The 18,546-nt window shown below is 35.8% G+C and overlaps 1 protein-coding gene and 1 long non-coding RNA gene across 2 annotated transcripts; both read left to right on the plus strand.

Moving 5' to 3' along the window:
• Positions 1–5,454: 5,454 nt before the first annotated feature.
• LOC130728446 (uncharacterized) lies at positions 5,455–8,947 on the plus strand. Its single transcript, XR_009015674.1, has 3 exons — positions 5,455–5,885; positions 7,484–7,598; positions 8,062–8,947. It is a non-coding gene; the product is annotated as an uncharacterized LOC130728446 (long non-coding RNA).
• A 2,344-nt stretch (positions 8,948–11,291) lies between these two features.
• Positions 11,292–16,630, plus strand: LOC130728445 (ras-related protein RABD2a-like). The gene is made up of 8 exons (XM_057579924.1): positions 11,292–11,485; positions 12,340–12,412; positions 14,266–14,313; positions 14,396–14,443; positions 14,694–14,765; positions 14,861–15,016; positions 15,179–15,282; positions 16,309–16,630. The coding sequence occupies exons 1-8, from the start codon at positions 11,472–11,474 to the stop codon at positions 16,400–16,402; spliced, it is 609 nt and encodes a 202-aa protein (XP_057435907.1). The 5' UTR covers positions 11,292–11,471; the 3' UTR covers positions 16,403–16,630.
• Positions 16,631–18,546: the final 1,916 nt, after the last annotated feature.

The raw sequence follows: 18,546 nt of genomic DNA on the forward strand, positions 1-18,546 counted from the left end.
GATAATTATTTTGTAAAGAAAACTCATAAGACATTAAACAACCTCTAAATCTTTAAGTAATGGTAATAACCTCGGAAGGAAGCTTTGGATGCAAATCATAGTTTTGGAAAACGAGAAGTGTCGTCGGATCCCAGCATTGAGAAAGTTGAGGGGCTTCGAGTATGTAGATGTTGTGGTGCTGTTGGAGCAGCGTTTGTTGTTGTGCTGTTGGAGCAGCTATTGTGGTTGTGCTGTTGGAGCAGCTATGTTGTTGGGTGTATCTTCGACTTTGCGGCGCGAATCCGTATGTCCAAACCCGACGGGTTGGGCCGATTCGGCAATAATTGTTGACACGCGCGAATCCGTATATTCAATCCGATGGATTGGATCGATTCGGCGGTAGTCACTCAGGCACGCGTGAGTCCGTATGTTCAATCCGATGGATTGGATCGATTCAGCGATTGCCATTTTACCTCGCGTGAATCCGTATGTTCAATCCGAGGGATTGGATCGATTCAGCGACAACTTTTCGACACGCGCGGATCCGTATGTTCAATCCGATGGATTGGATCGATTCGGCGATAGTCATTGGACACGCGCAACGTCCGTATGTTCGACTCCTTTGAGTGAACCGACTTGGCGTTGTCATTTGTTGCGTGTGCGAGTCCGTACGTTCATCCCGATGGGTTAGATCGACTCGACATGCCTAATTGTGGGAGTTGCGTGTGCGAGTCCGTATGTTCAACCCAAGGGGTTGGATCGACTTGACATGCCTAATTGTTGGGCTATCTTGGGGATAAGTTCGGGAAACCGGTAGTTTCCGAGTATGTGATACTCTTTGCTTGTTGAGCAGTTGTGACCATCGGATTGAGATGAGTCGGATGATCCGGAGATCATCATGAGTTACTATGTTGATGTGAAGAAGTGTCTTTTGTCGCAGAATCGACTTTACCTTAGGGTAAGCTTTTAGAGACTTTAATTTACCTAGAACACGTGGCGACGTGTCGAGTGAGAGTCGGAGACGTTGTTTGACTAATCATCCTGCATTCATGCATACTGATTTAGTTGTCGAGTGTGATTGTTATTTGTTAATCCTATTTGGAACATGTTAATTGTTATTATTGCTGTTAAGTTCATTATGGAATATGCAACCCTAGGATGTTATCCCTAGCTATAAGCCTAAGTGGCTATTCTCTTATCTATATCTATTGGTGCTATTATTTATGTAATTCTTTGGAGTTGACCCTCGCGTCTTCTGTGTGTGCTTTGGCGGACAAACGCCCTTTGTCAGATGTCTTTGGCGGACTGGTTCACGACGGTTCACCCTTCGGGGGAAACTAGAGTTGGGATGCTGGAACAGGAGCGCATCGCGATAGCGAGCGGAGGACGGATGGTGTACATAGACTAGGTCGTTCTGGATTTCGAATTCGGACGACGATCATGCTAGCATGTAGGTTTTAGTGCTGGTGTGAGCTCCTCGAGATGGGATTAGTGTAGGAGTAGAGTCTTAGCTCTGAACATCATTTGTTTTCTTTGGGGACAGGGTAGTTTCCCACCTATAGCTTTTTGTGTGGTTCCTTTACGGGAATCACAGAGAGTTGGTTGGACTTAAGAGGTCTTGTTTTAGGCCATCTGGGCTGACTTATTCTTATTTTGAGGGACAGTGTTGCAGACACCTAACCTTTCTTTTGGATTATACCTTTTGCCTACGGGCGTTCTTTTCTACTACTTTCCGTCACTAGAGGTTACTCGTGACGAGGTTGGGTACTTACAGCGGGGGTTGTAAATATATATTGTATAATAGTTTTATTGCTTTTCGCATTTGGGTTTTATTTAATTCAGTCTTGTCTTAGTTATTATATCGAAAAAAAAATATTCACGTATTTCCGCATTAAGTTTACTTTTGGTTACTAAAGTGACGCCACCAAAATCGGGGTGTTACATTAAAACCATCCGGGCCCGGAGCGCGGTTGCCGTCACAGGATTGAATGTTAGCCCACACTTCTTGTTCTGTAAAAGCCTTCTCCAACTCAGCAGTGGTTGACCTTCCCACCCTGCCAAGATTGTCACACCTCAATTTTGCAGGGACTTTTCTTCCACCCTTAAAGAATGAATGGAAATGAGTGAAAACAGCTTGTTTAATTGCTATTGGTGCAGTAAGAGTTTCCCCACTAAAGGTAAGATTTCTCAAGCTACATCTAGACTCCTTAACCTTAGACACCTTGTGGAAATATTGAGAATTCTTATCCCCAAAATTTAACCAGCGAACCCGAGCCTTTTGGACCCACATACTTTCTTCCAGAGAGTATTCAGAATTTGAAGTCTTTCATTTCTAAGATCATCCAAGGCACCCTCGGATTCCATTCTAGTAACAATCACGTGTAATTGTTCTTCAAGTGTCTTAATTTTGGCTGAACCCCAAACACCCTTGGATTTCTGCCAGCCCCTAATCCGCCCCCTTAGCTCCTTTAATTTACACTGTAGGCTGAAACCATACCAGCCTTCCACAATTGAGGATGACCACCAACTTTCGACTAAACCTTTAAAACCTTCTTCCATCAGCCAATAATTATAGAATGAGAAAGGTTTAGGTCCAAAGTCAAGAGAACCAAGGACAAGGGAAATTGCTCGATGGTCGGAAACACCCCAATCCTCCGCTGATTGCGCCGCCCCATCAAATTTTAAAACTGCTTCAGTATTGATTAGCCATCTGTCTAGTTTGCTATATAACCCACCGTCCCTAGTGCTGGACCAAGTGAAGTCACCATTAAGCAACGGCATGTCAATCAATGACCAATCACCCACAAAGGATTGAAAGAGAGGGTCCCCCACACAGTTGAGACCACTACCTTTGCGTTCTCCATCGTTTAAGATAGTATTAAAGTCACCACCGATAATTAAGCAGCCAGTTATCTTGGATTGGATTAACAACTATTAAGTTATTATTTGTCCCATGTTACTTGCATTCCATCTCAAACTAACTATCTCCCTCATGAACGCTCCCCACATAATTAATTTGCATAAGCTTGTGAACAATATTGACATTGCACTGCCAAGTTGGGGGCTTTTGTTCTTGCCGCCCTATATCTTTTAGGATAGTCCAAAGGTTGCACAACTAGGTGAACACCATGTATGTTGGTTAGTTGGGGTGACCAAAGTGAGATCCATCTCATCCACACTTTAGTTGAACGAACCAAGTCGACACATTCATTAAACAACTGAAAGGCTTCTCAAGCATATAGCCATCATCTCAAAAGTCCTTCATAAAGGCTCTACATAGGCCCATCACCTCAATTACAGGTTACGCCATGCCTATAAATAAAATTTTTGTCGTTTATGTACATAAACAGTACTCGTTTTCTAACTTCAGTATTCTTCTAAGATTTTATTCTCTATTTGATCTAGAAGCTAACTTAAATGTTAGAGTGTGTTTTACAGGTACATCTCCTATCATGCTCTGCCATGGACATTACTAACATCACCGAAATGTTCTGCGCGCCTACATCCACCGTGTATATAAAGATTAAAGACGCTTCTTTTCTTATGACATAAGTTCCAAAGCCACTTTTTTCTTTGATTCAACAAGCTTTTTATTAACCACTTTTTTCTTTGATTCAACCTCCTTTTTATTAACCTATTAAATGTCTTGCCCATTAGCATTTTTCAATCGTCTATACACCCACTGATCACTATTATAAGCAAAAAATGAATTTTTGAATTCATTAAATAAATGATGTATCTAGTCTATAATAATAATTAGATACATCATTTATTAAATGAATCTGAAATGTTGTTTTTTACTTATAATAGTGACCGGAGGGTGTAAGTTTCAACCTAATTTTTCTTTTACTCAACCGACTTTTTTAGTAACCAAAGTCTTTTAAATTTTAATTTAACGCACAATATTTCTTCAGTATATGAGTTTGGAAATATTTTTATAATTAATTAATTATAGAGTATACTATGCATGTGGAAAAGTTTATCTGAATAACTTCTCGCGCCAGGATTAATTAATTATATATATATATATATATATAAACCGATCCATAACATTAAGAATAATTATAGGTTGACACCTCATTTTGAGGTGAAGAGAGGTGGAGGAGGAGAGATAAGAGGAAAAGAAAAAGTAAGAGAGAAAAAGTATGAGATGTGATAGATGATAAGATAAGAGAGATAGAAACAAAAATAGGTGGAAATGAAGTGTTTAAAAAATGAGGTGTGTATATATCATTGCTGTAACATTAATTCTATCAAATGTTTTCACAATATGAATTGAGATTATTTGTACGGTAGTAGGTAAAGATTAAGCAAAAGTTGACTGTAGGCTGTGTGTGAAATGAATGCTTTGTGGTGACCAAAGTTATGATATATACCCACCTTATTTTTAAAACACTTCATTTTCACCTCTTTTTGTTTCTATCTCTCATTTTATCATCTATCACATTTCATACTTTCTCTCTCTTACTTTTTTCTTTCTTCCTATCTCTCTCCCCATTCCACCTCTTATACCTCAAAAAAGGTGTGTACGTAACATTATTCGTGGTGACCACATTTCAGTCCTCATTCCTCAAGAGGTGGTTGTGAAATGAAATGAGTGCATCAGATTTTATGGTTAGCTATCACATATTCAAATGGAGATTTACTGTAGGCGCCGTAGATCGATCAACAACCAAAATATATAATCACATCTACAACTCTACACCTATAAATAGTACTATAGAATTAAGCTAAGACTACCCACAATGGTGTTGAAAGTGGGTAGTTTAATGTTGAAATGGTAGTTTAATGGTGTTGAAGGTGGGTGTTGAAAGTTGGAAGGAGGAGAGAGGTGTTGAAAACTTTCAACATAGTTGAAACCTGCGTGTGGGACCCAGTGGAGAGAGAGAAGGGTTGCATATCAACACGTGGCTCCGTTTGATTGGTCCGGGCGATTTTCGTTTATCCTAATTTTTCCAACTCAATTATTTCATTCAAAAAAAATTTTAAAAATATAATTTTTTTTACCAAAATTCATGATTTTTTTTTCTCTATAAATAGAGACTTGGTTCGTTTGATTTGGATACAAAAAAAAAACCAAGTTTTTCATCATCTTATTATCTTTCTACTATCCTCTTTCTATTAAATTGTTAAGTGTTTTAATTTAATTTACGTTAAAAAAATATTACGTTAATTTAATTTAATTTAATTTAAATAAAAAAAAAACATTAAATTAAATTAAATCGATAATAGTTTATTTAATTTAATTTTTATCGAAAATTTTAATTTTATGAAATCATAAAAAGAAAAATATAAAATTAAATCAAAATATGAAATAAAAGTGGTAGGGTAGGGTGTTGAATGAAAAACCATTGGAGTGGGTAAAAGTTGAATGAAGTGTTGAACTGGAGAGAGAAGGTGATGTGGAGTGTTGGGAAGAGAAAAAGTGGAGTGTTGAGGGTGTTGAATGTTGAAACCATTGTGGATAGTCTAAAGCCAGACATAAAAAATCATGAGCTAACATCTCCTTTCTTCATCATCTTCTGATTGATTCTCTGCCTTTCAGCTTCTTGAGGATCCTGCATGTGATACACAACTGCGATCCGTCCTGGTGTCTCAATTCTCAAACCATAACTTTATGCACATTCTAGTTTTAAGTTTTTTTCGTTGTAGTCATTCTTTTATGATTATTATTAATTAGCTGTATGTTTCTTTTTTCATTGCATTCATATATCCATTAATTCATATTCTAATTCTATATCATGTTATCTAACGGTTTTTTTTTTTTTGATAGGCCAATGTTAGTTGTTAATTGTTAGTAAAATAATTTCTTCGCTAGGATTCGAACCCTGAACCTTCACCCAGCAAATTCCTTCATTCCCTTAGCTCACCAAGTGAGCTACCCTTCCCTCATCATGTTATCTAAGGTAAGCAACAAACAGAAGAAACAATATATATACAACATGATGCATTCTTTTTTAAGTTGAATGGGTGTGCACAATCAGAAATATTTTTACACAGATGTGTCTAATGAAAGTCACGCATTTAAAAGCATATATATTTAATTTTATTTTAATTAACTTTAAAACTTATTTTCTGATTTAACTATTCATCATTGGATGTATGTATAAAAAATGTTAATACTGTACATTACCATTAAATCTTCTTTTTCACTTTTCTCTATGGTGTGTACTTAATTAATTTGTTCTTGCAAATCTGATATATGTGTTGTGGTAAAATACAGTTATCTCCCTAAAAGTGTGACTTCTAAAAAAAAAGTTGAAAGTGACTTCTAAAAGTTAAACTTTCGATTTATGAGTTCAAAGAATGGTCTAAGTTTTTGAAAAAAAAAATTAACTGAAAAAATTAAATATTTGTTTGTCATAACCTATTTTTTTAAAAAAATTGTTTTCAAAACTAAAATCTTAAAACATCAAGAGATCAGAATAGATGTTTCTATTTATGTCATCAAATTACAAATTTTTAAAACATTTCATCAAAACTTTTTTTCTTAAACAGAAGTCAAACAAGCTTATGTCCTTTTTTCTTCTGGTAAGTGACCCGAAATATAATATCCTTAAATACTATTTAATGATATATTTTTTTTATCAGTGGGGTCCAACTTTTTACTTGAATAATTTATAAATTTTTCACTTGAACTAATCTCAGTTACTTAGTATACAAATTAAGGGTCGGTTTGATTATAATTTTTAAATTTGTTTTCTGTTTCTAAAAATCTGCTTGTTTTTAAAAACAATTTTTAATTTTAGTTTTTAAAATTAAAATATCGTAACAGTTAAAAGTTGTCATTTTTTTGTTTTCATATTTAAAAAAAAATTAATGTTGAAAGACGCCTATTTCATACATTTTTTTCTTGAAAAACTATTTATAAAAATTGTTTAAAAAATTGCAATAAAACATACCCTAATTAATGGTAAAAAATATGTTGGAAACAGGTTAAAGAAGAATGTCTTGAAGAGGATTCAAATTTGCCTGTTTGATTGCAGTTTTTGAAAATATGTATGTTTGATTGCCGTTTTTTAAAACTATTATTGAAAATATTGCTTTCAAGATATAATTGTTTGAATTAGATTTTTTTCAGTATTAAAAAAATTGTAATTTGAAAACAAAATAACGTCTTTTCACTATTCTTCTTTTTTTTAGTTTTAAAAACGGAAATTGAAAACTGTTTCAGACATATTTTTCAATTTTAATTTCAATATTTAAAAACAGAAATCTATTTTCAATAACTGTGATCAAACAGTTTTGTTTTTTCCTTAAACTTAGGGAATTTTATTTCTACACTCTAGAACTTATTTTACAATTAGGAATTGAAAGAGATGTAGGAAAATGTGGAATAAGATAGAAGATATGATTAGAAAATGAAATAAATAAGAAAAAATGTTGTGAAAATATATTGATTAAAAATTAAAAATTATGTAACTCTAATTTACAATGTGTTTTTTCTTTTGTTACAACGGAAGCTTAATTTGCAATGTGATTGACTGGTTGTTTGATACACTAGTACGGATCTCATTTGTGAGCCACATCAAATCATTGTACCTCGTTGGATATACAGCTAGCTGGAAGTTGCAACTACTTTTGCAACAAAAGGGTAACCATGTACGAAATACTGCCAGGTAATAAATATGCTTCTAGAGACATCTTTTGTTATGTTTTTTAATTGGCCAAGTGAAGAAAAACTCGAAACCAAACTGCAAAATATTTTTGGAAAATGTGTTCACCTCGAATGAGGATGGGAAAGATAGGGAAAAAAATAGCTGATGAATGTAATAGAAATATAGATTGGGGATTGGGGAAAATGGTTGAAGTGGAAGTGGAAATTTTGCTTGGGCGCATTTTTTGTTCACGGTGTGAAGAGGTGGAGGAAAATAAAGATAAGAAGAAAGAAGAGAGAAAGTAAAGATGTAATAAATAATTTGATTAACAAAGAATAGAGAAATAAATAGAAAATGAAGGTAAAAAAAAGTGAAAGTATGTATATATCATAACTCGTACGAGAATGCAATATGTTTTTTAACTATAAATTGTGTCTATTTGTTGAACTATCTTGGCATAACTTACATTTTTCATGTAAAACAGGTTCAAAAAGTGGAAATGGGAAAGAAAATAAGGAAAAATGAAGAAAAAGTAGAAATAAACAAAGTGCATGGTTGTGCTAAGCACGATCGTGGTTGATTTATAGAGCACGACGTCTACATTTGTAAAGCATGGCCTTTGATGTTTCAAAGAGCACGACTATGCTCCTTATAAAGCACGGTCCTGCATGCTTAGTGACGCAACCCACTTGTACTTTGAGTTTAAAAGGAAATTTTTGAGATTACGAAGAAAGACTTATTTTGAGTTCTTATTATTGGAGTGATTTTCTTTGAAGGGCTTCTTTTGAGGTTCTGAAGGCCATGGGGGAGTAAGAGAAGAGACTACTTGAGGATAGCGATTGGTTTATCTCTTTCTCCTAGTTTATGATGTTAGCTGCACTTAGGATTGTGTTTATGTTCTTTATGTATACAGTATACAATGAATTGCAAAACATCTTTCTTGAGAGTATGATGCAATTGATGTTGAGACCCAGTTTTTAGTCTAATAATTTTTTTTTTGAAAGCAAAATCTTTATTGATAAGGAAAGGTAACCAAGAGCAAAAAGGTAGCTCAAAGAAACAGTACAAGATGCAGCACCAAAGTTCCACACAAAGGATCACAAGGACAGCAAAAAGAAAAAGAGAACAGATGCAGAACAGAAAGCATTACAAGGGGCAGAAAATGGAAATAATAATGGGGGCAAAGCATTCAAGAGAGTGCAGCCTTCAAACAATTCCCTTCCATTATAGAAAGCCACGAGCCAAGCTTCAATAGACCAATAAGCAAGGATAACAACAAGTAGGAACTAGCAAAATAACACAGCTTCATGATTACAGCATAATGTGCAAATACCAGTAACACAGTTTTTAGTCTAATAATTATTCGATTCTGATTTGAATTATCTCTCTATTTTAACTTTATATTTCGATCGAGTATACTTTTGGTTGATTAGCATTACTTGACCGTCGTGTATTAGTTAATGGGTTTGAAGGATAATTGATTGTAATAAAAGATATTTGACCAACTGGGTTTTCTATAGTTCCAATTAGGCTAATTTGTTAATCAGCTTCTCAATACCTCATGTTTTCTCAACTCTAACACTACATCATACCTTAAGCAGATGTACCGGTGGCCACACAGTTCCGGTGGTATTTTGATGAATTGGAGCCTTCAAGATTTTTATACAAGTTTTAGAAACAGTTATGGTTAATATAATTAAATACAAAGCTGTGGGACAATTAAATTGACATGGTACCTATGATGATCTTATAGTGTGTATGAATCTGTCATCTATTTTAGTGGTAGAACGCTGCTGACCTCATCAAGCCCTTCTTTGAGCAATATGTCTAGCTCTCTTGATAAAGGAAATACAAACTTTAAGCTATAACTACACACAATCTCTCAACTCCTCTAGCGAAAGGATGAACAATAACAAAGGGTTGAAGGTGGGTGGTAGAGCATTCATTTTCAGGGCCAGTAGAGAAATCCATCATTCAACATATTGATTCCCAGACCAAACCGCAGAGGCAATTAATGCAACAGGGTGTTACCATAAAATCCTTCTCACCCAAATATTTGTTATGTAAAAAAAATTATTATGTAAAAGAGCCAATAAAATCCTTGCTCCAAATACATCTGGTCACAAGTGGCTTCAGGAAGCTAGAATAAACTTCATAGGATAAAGAGGCATTGAAGACAAGACTGCGTTAGCCAAAGTAACTTCACTAGGCGTATTTAAACCAGGCCTTTCTAACCCCAAAGCCTCTTAGAAATTTATAAATAATGAAGTCAAAATCCTCCTTCTTATGTCTTCTGCAAGAATAAGGAAACCCAGGAACCTCTATGTGCTTAGTTAAATTCCACTTTTAATTAGTAAGGCATCGAACCGTAGACCTCTCGGCCATAGAGGCTCTGATACTATGTCAAAATAACCAATTAATCTCAAAAGCTTAAGTTGTTGGGTAATGGCCACATTAATGTTTTATATTATATTCTAACACTTGGGATAAAAAAAAAGGTTTAAAACATTCTTTTGTGAGTTCATTTCACCTCCAGAAGTCTCTTCTTCAACAACCCGCCACCTTCTAAGGCTTTCTAGAAGTGCTTCTGGGCGAGCTCGACGATCTCTAACTGTAAGGAGTTGTTCTGGCGTGCTGTGTCTCATCTTCCTGTCCGTGACGGCCTTTATTGGCGGCAGATTGATGTTGACCCGACTTGTCCTTTGTGTGGTGTGCACGACGAGACGGTGGACCACTTGTTTCTCTGATGCCCCACTGTGAGAGGAGTTTGGTTTGCTTTCGCGTTTGGCTTGCTAGTGGAGCAGTTTGCTTCTGTCAAATTGCTCTTGGTTGCAATCATGAAGAGAATTAACTCTGCTCTCTTGGCTTCGGTTCAGAATATCCTTTATTTTATTTGGGAGGCCCGCAATGCTGTTATTTTCACTAGTAGACCCTTTGTTTGTGCTCATATTATGCACGTACTGTGCACTCGCGCTCCATTCCAGTCCGCCAGCGATAGCTTCCTCTGCTAGGCCTACGTGATCGCTCCCCGCGACGTGGAAGAGGCCTGAAGGGGGGGGGCGGTTATGAAGGTTAATCTTGATGCATCGGTTCGTGATGCGCGCTCATGTTACATGCTTTGGTATGATAACAAGGAACAATGGAGGAGGGGTCATGGCTACAACTTCGCTCTTTCCATTGCAGGTTCTCTTTCTTGCTGAGGCATCCAGCCTTTGTTGGGATATGGAGCTAGCTCATGATCTTATTCAGTTTTTGTTATTAATAATTGTTGTTTGTTAGCTTCTTTATTTGTTTGTTTGGTTTCTCATTTGTTCGCCGTACTAGAAACTCAGTTGCATACTTTATGACTAGATATGCTGGCCTAGCCTACACCTATGACAATGTAGTCTAGGTGGAGGAGGATCAATGTCCTTTCGCTTGTTAGTACTGATGTTATATATAGTTTCTATGCTTCTTCCTCTTAATTAATGGAAGTTTCTTGAACAAAATTATCATATTTTTTCTATTCTAAATTAAAGATAAATCTGAAGAATGTTTCGTTTAGATAAAAAGTAGTATTTGATTACTTTAAATCTTAAATAAGTTAAGATTATCTTTGAATTCTTAAAATTTAAAATAAATAGAACAAGAATTTTGATATGATGAGGCATGCGTATAGTTAAATTCTTGTCGGTCAAATTAATTGGATCCACCAAGCAAACTCAAATACGGCACCGTATTGCAACCTTTCCACGCGTTTCCTTTTCATTCAAAACAAGCAACAAACCAACCAAACGTGGTTGTCATTCCATTCCTTCTGATATTGTTCCGCCACCGAGCCAATCTCCGACGACCCCTCCGGCGACACCGCACCGATCTCCGGCCAATTCACAATCCCCTTTCGCTTTACCGAGAATGAATCCCGAGTAGTAGGTTCCTTTATACATTTAACCCTCACTCTCTCTTCGTTCCCCCCTTTACCTTGATTCGTGTTTGATCTTCGGGAAGTTCGTTCCTTTTTCGGATTTTTTATCTTCACTATCAAAAGGGTGTGTGGGGTTGTAGGTCAATTGATGGTTTGTGGTGTGTTCTGTTAGAATCAAGTTTTGGTGATGTGTAACCCTAGATTGATTGGTTTTCTGAAATTTTGACCCGGTTTAATTTTCTTTAATGTTATGGGATTGAAATCTGATATGTTTCAATCTCGTACTCTACATCGATTGCTGTATTTTTTTATTTTTTGTGATAGATTTTGAAGCTGCATAGTTACCATGATCTTATCCCTTATTGATCTCAAAGTGTTACATGAGTTTGTATGCCCTATGTTTATTGACATGAAGACTAATACCCCTGATCATGATGTCTGACTGGATTATAAAATTAATTGCATGAATATTCTGATTCGTGATTTTGAACTATTTGTATGGAAGATCACTAGGAGAACCATCAAAGTATGCTAAACCTGGGGAGTTAGGTGAAACTTGGGAGAGTGTCTGCTTGGTTGTTACGGTACTCTGGGAGTTGTCTGCCATATAGGAAGCATGGGATTTGGATTGGGGCTTATGTGGCATAGGGTTCTTTCATTTGGGTTAATCAATAGGGATAAAGATATTGATGGCTTGGGTGAAGTTCGTTTATGGAGCTTAAAGAATCAGACTTTATTATTGGATTTCAATTTTATTGTCATCTTAATGTGTTTTTGTGTGAGAAAAAGGTTACTTCAGAAGCTGATTCCAATCTATTTTACGGGATAGAATTAACATGTTATGGTTATCCTTTGCAGTGATTACCTGTTCAAGCTCCTTCTTATTGGTGACTCTGGTGTTGGCAAATCATGCCTTCTTCTGAGATTTGCTGTAAGCTTTCTGCTGCTTTTCATGCTAGTTATTAACTAGTTATTAATGTGACTACTACTGGGGTTTGCCTCTTTTAGTATAAGTATATGTAACATATTTTTCACTTTATCATGTTTTTCCACTCTTCTGTGAGCTACTTGTTTTAACCAATGGGACTCCGAGTGTGCTGCACTTGTTAAAAGTAATTTAACTACTACTTGTTTTATTTTGTTCTTGGTTTGAGGTTTTAATTGTGTATGTTTATTGTTATAAATATGGAAGGGAAGTCGGGCTGTGTGCCTGGTGGGAACGGGCTTCTGAAAAGCCAGCCCCGGAGATAATAAAATAATGAATTGTTGGACTAGCCTTTTTTCTTTTAGATCACATTCCCCCCCCCCCCCCCCCCAAGTAGTAATGTATGCTTTCCCTACAGATAGAATGGTTGTAGTTTTGCATGTTGATAATTTAAGCGTCTAATATGCACTATCTCTAATACATTTTTGCTAAATATTTTAAAAATCAGAATTAAATTACAAAATAGGGAGATTAAACTCCTTAGCTAGCCCTATGTTAAGACTAACAGTGCAGAAAAAAGAAAGAAGATGACAAGAGATTTCTTCTGATGGACTGACTCACCTTTTATCCTGATGCCTAACCGATTCCCTCCTATACCCACACTATTTGCCATGTAGACAAGGTCATTACAACCCTATAAGCTCCAAATTCCTCTTCTTCTCTTGCATTGTCCTCAAAGCAGTAGTCATATGAGGCCTAGCATTTTACCTCGAGTTTAGGTTAACCTAACTCTTATAGTTGTATGGAAATTAAAATGCTTTTTTTATCTGATTTTTCCCTTTCGTCTGAGTTCCATTTAGTTTGAAACAACATTTAAAGATTTATATACCTTGGAACCTCAACTTGTCCTCCATATAATTATTGTGTTTATCAACAAGGGTACATAACGTCCCATTTAGTCATATTTTGACAAATATTTCATAGAAGTGTAATATTGAAGACCCTTTTTCTTTCCTTTTCCCGGTTGTGAATATATTGCCAAAAATCATATTAGACACATTTGAAATTATGCATGCCCAACTTACCTCTCTTGCAACATTTCTCCTTAACCAATTTTTTTGCTACATTGCTCAATTCACACTCCTGTCTAAACTTTTATCAATACCATCCTATTCACATTTCCAAATTGTCATTATCTCTTTGTAAGATGACACCTGCTCAAAAAGCAAACAATTTGAGCCAACGAAAATAAAATCTTACCAGTTAAGAGCTTAGCTAATGGTTTGTTTTTATGGTAATTGTTAACCAGTTATGGTTTTGAATCTCTCTGGATTTTCTCTTGTTAACCAGACCTAATTTACGAGCCACTTCACACCCATTAATTTTCTCATTCAACTAGCAAGGCCAATACGAAACGATCGGTGTCGTTGAAACATTATAAAGTTAGTGGGAAAATTAGACCCTATGGTTAATGCTGAAAGTGATGAGGTTGTGTCTCCTGTTGTGAGCTTTTAGTGTTGATTTGAATCAATGAATGCACTTTCCAACAATATTTAAGTAAAAATGAGGGTCGCAAAATGGAGTTATTAACCTTTGTTAGTTTATTAAAAGATTATACTATGTAAACTTATTAATTGATTGAAAAGAGGCTCATGGCTTGGCTGGTATCTCACTAAATCTGTGTAATGTACTTTACTTTTAGAGCTTATGATAGTTATGCTAGCTCACTATGGAAGGTTCTAACCGAACTAGGATTTACTTTGCATGTTTTGTTGATCTTGGTTCTTAGAGATGGCATGATGTGGCTTAATGCAGTTATTTGGATCAATTTTATGATATTTCTCTGTTTTATGCTTCAGGATGATTCATACATTGAGAGCTACATAAGCACAATTGGAGTTGATTTTGTGAGTACAACTTTGCTAAGTTTTATCTTGAATTGATTAAAGAAATTTCTGAACTCATCAGTTCTCTCTTTTTTTTTTGTAGAAAATACGCACCGTTGAGCAGGATGCAAAAACCATTAAACTCCAGATCGTATGTGTTTAGTTGATATTGTTGTAGTTCCTTTATCCATTGATATTATGTCTTCAGCGAGATTGACCTATGTTTTCTATCTTTTTGTTGGACAGATAGTTTCCTATAAAATGTTTTGTTGATCGTTTCTACCTTTGTTTTTATGCACCTCCTACTTGAAGTTATTTATTGACTATGTGGGTCACCAAAAATTCGTGGTTATATTGACAGATGTTTCTTACCTTGTTTTGTGATCTGATTTCATGTGTAGTGGGATACAGCTGGGCAAGAAAGATTTAGGACAATCACCAGTAGCTACTACCGTGGGGCACACGGGATCATTGTGAGTGATGACTGTCTTGACATAAGCTTTTAAAATTAGATTTTGTAACTTTGTGATGTTTTCCTGCATGCTTGACTGACGGATTCCTCTGGCAGATTGTTTATGATGTAACAGATGAAGAGAGCTTTAACAATGTGAAGCAGTGGCTCAGCGAAATTGACCGATATGCCAGTGATAACGTCAACAAGCTTTTGGTTGGCAACAAGTCCGATCTGACTGCAAATAGAGCTGTCTCATATGAAACCGCTAAAGTATGGCTTTGTGATACGTCCCTTGAATTTTGGTTTTTTGTTTTTCCATATTAAGGAAACCTATTCAAGCTTGTCTCCATGCATAGCACTTTTAAGGGGTTATTGCTCTTCACTTCCACCTTCAGACCCTTACCCTATTTTTATGTTGTTTTTCTTTAACAGGCATTTGCTGATGAAATAGGCATTCCTTTTATGGAAACAAGTGCAAAAGATGCTACAAATGTCGAACAGGCATTTATGGCTATGGCTGCTTCCATTAAGAATAGGTATTCATTTTTTATTATAATTTAAAGTAGATATTCAAGCTAAGTGTAAGATTTTAATGCTGCTTCACTCTAGAAGCAAGTCCGGGAAAAAATTAGTTAATAGTTACGAACTTGTAGAAAGAATAATTGTACTGTAGTGCATGCCAATATTCGTTAGCTCGAGTCTATTGATATTATTTGTGTACTTGGCTTGGAAAAACGAGATCTGTTTTCTTCTTGTGCTTCTTCATTAGAGTTAAGAATAGAGGCAAAGATATAGGCTTTTAGACTGATTTTATACCTATTGATTTGTGAAATTGGATCGATCAAACATGTGCTCTATTTTTTTTATTAAATATACTAGATTGATGCAACTCGTGTCTGAATATGCTGAGAATTGAGAAATGAGTTTTTGGTTCTCTGTTTTCATAAGTTTTTGACAAGCTGAAAATCACAGTTTAGATGTGTACAAAATAGAATAAACATTTGAATGGTGAAGTTATTCAGTCACATGGTGAATTATGCAACTCGTGTCTGAATATGCTGAGAAATGAGTATTTGGTTCTCTGTTTTCATAAGTTTTTTACAAGCTGAAAATCACAGTTTAGATGTGTACAAAATAGAATAAACATTTGAATGGTGAAGCTATTCAGTCACATGGAAATTTGGTTTTCTCTTTTTCTGTTTTCCTTTAAATAGCTTGTCATAAAGTAGATTCAACCATTCGAGTAGATGAATAGAACATAATTCATGAATTATGATATACTGTGTGTTCAGATTCTAGTTGGGGGCATCGTGAATAGACTTTCATCCCAATCCATAAATAATAGTTTAGTTTATTTTTTATCTTGAAGTGAATGCTAACATTCGTTTGCGTTGGTGCCAACTGGTATCCAAACATACCCCATAGTTTTTCTGCTTTATCCTCCCTCTAGTTCCCTAAGGAATAAGGATGGTTTTAATTTTCTCTAGTTATGTTTAGATAATTTTTTAATGGCATATCCTCCTAAGCTAAGTTATCTGATGGTAACATTCTCTTGAATGCAGAATGGCAAGCCAACCTGCAAACAATGCAAGGCCTCCAACAGTGAATATCAGTGGAAAGCCAGTTGGGCAGAGTAGTGGTTGCTGCTCTTCCTAACCACAAGTTCTTTAGATCCATTTCACTTTATCTGCTGCTCACCTATTGCTTGTAAGATATTTTTTTTTCAATTTCACTGAATAGTGGACCAATGTCAGAATGTATTGGTTGGTATGAAACTGACCTAGATAATTCCATTCTTTGGATATACTTAATGATATGGCTTGTGCAAAGTATCATACTCATAAGTGCTAAATCTATGTTCCTGGTGATACCTGTTTTGGTTTATGTTGAAACTAGTATTTCTACTTTTTTATGGTTGATAATAATGGGGTTTGAACTTTATGATATCGAGCAAACTACCAGTCACTCACACCACTCCAGTGGCTTGAGGAGATCAGTGCTTTTTTCTTTCTTTTGTTTGATTGCTACGAATATGTGCTGTTATGGAACTGCTATTCAAGCACATGGTCTATATTCACTCTTTGCTCTGCCCCTTTATCAAATGTTGATCAAGTCTCCCACCAAGCGCGTAAATTAACTGGCGGAGATTGTGCGGGCAACAGGATCCATATTCAAGCAATTATATAGCAGCTTCGAACATTGGTCTACAGAATGTACCATATATACAGAATATTATGTTTATGACAAACTTCATTAAGGACTTATTGTCCATTTGGAATTGGGTTTTCTCATATTTTTCATGAGAGTAAAGAGGCTAATTTTGATTTTATCATGATATGATAGGCTCGCGAATGGTTTCTTAGAAAGGTAAACTTATAAATATAGTTGATCACACAACTCTTGCTCAATTTGTCTTGTCTTCTATGTCCACTATTGCATGCAGCAGTTGTGGATCCCCCAAGGTGTTCGTAACAAGGCTTAATCCAGTTTTTGGTCCCCAACCTTTGTTATAAATATGACTTTAGTCCCTCGCCGGAGTAAAGGTGGGGGTTGGTCCCCCGTTTTTTGTAAAATGATTGGTTTTGGTCCTTCCGACTGGTTGGTCAACGCCGGAGCTCTGCCAGCTGATGTGGCACTTGCCACGTCAATTAATGACGTCCTAAGTGGCTTTTTTTTATCTTTTTCATTTAAATTCTATTAAAAATAAAATAGAACACAATTAACCCTACTAAAAATCTAGATATTCCTTTTTCATTATCATATCTTAATCCTCTAGTAACCAAACCCAGAAAAAGTAATTCATCTTCATCTTCTGGTTGGAATCTGGAAGCTTGAGATAAATTCTAGAACAACCCTAACCCCCAATTTCCATGAAACCTAATCACCAATTTTAAAAACCCAACTACAACCAAACACCATGACATAACAAAACCCAATTTATTCATCCTCCTGAACCCAGATTAAATACCAACCAAAACCTAAATTTAGATGTGGAAGTAGATCTGTTTTCAGACCTCAATTGATTGGGTCAAATTCAAGCAAGTGTCATAAGGAAGATAATAGTATGAAGCCAAACAGTCAAGGGAGATGTGTCATGTTTTTCACAGTACCGCCACTGTTGGAGAAAAAGACATTAGCAGGAGCAGGTTCCTCCTCCTCTTCCTCTTTTTTCATAAAGATGTGAAAGTAGAAAAAGAAGAAGGGTGAAGAAGAACGGTGAGAATGATGATGTTGAATTGGTTTTATTTAGATGTCTTAATTAGATTAGTTTATTAGGAATTAGGATGAAGAGTTTTAATTAGTTTAATTATGAGTTATTTTTGTAATAAAAAAATTATGGGTTTTTCTGTATAGAATTTAAATGAAAAAGAAAAAACAAGAGTCACCTAGGACGTCATTAATTGACGTGGCAAGTGCCACATCAGCTGACGGAGCTCCGGCGTTGACCAAAACCAATCATTTTCCCAAAAACGGGGGACCAACCCCCACCTTTACTCCGGCGAGGAACTAAAGTCATATTTATGACAAAGGTTGGGGACCAAAAACTGGATTAAGCCTCGTAACAATGATGCTTCCATTCGTAGCTTTATTTGGAAGGGCTCTGTGCAGAGTGGTTATCACCTTGTGGGCTGGGATAAAATTGCATGGCCTAGGAAAGATGGGTTTGGTTTGTATTACCAGGTAGCAGAATGATTATTCAGGGAGTGAATAAACATTGGGTTAGGATTATTCGAGTGAAGTATATTAAGCATAATGATTGTGTACGAATGAATTCAGGTGCGGATTAAAGTTTAACCTTG

This window comes from Lotus japonicus, chromosome 1, assembly GCF_012489685.1.
Source record: "Lotus japonicus ecotype B-129 chromosome 1, LjGifu_v1.2".
Lineage (NCBI taxonomy): Eukaryota > Viridiplantae > Streptophyta > Magnoliopsida > Fabales > Fabaceae > Lotus > Lotus japonicus.

What these genes read in the sequence shown, in the direction of transcription:
- LOC130728445 (XM_057579924.1), top strand. An exon ending in GCCTTCTTCTGAGATTTGCT is followed by an intron (nt 12,413 to 14,265) that starts GTAAGCTTTCTG and finishes TTTATGCTTCAG; the next exon opens with GATGATTCATACATTGAGAG. An exon ending in GTGGGGCACACGGGATCATT is followed by an intron (nt 14,766 to 14,860) that starts GTGAGTGATGAC and finishes TTCCTCTGGCAG; the next exon opens with ATTGTTTATGATGTAACAGA.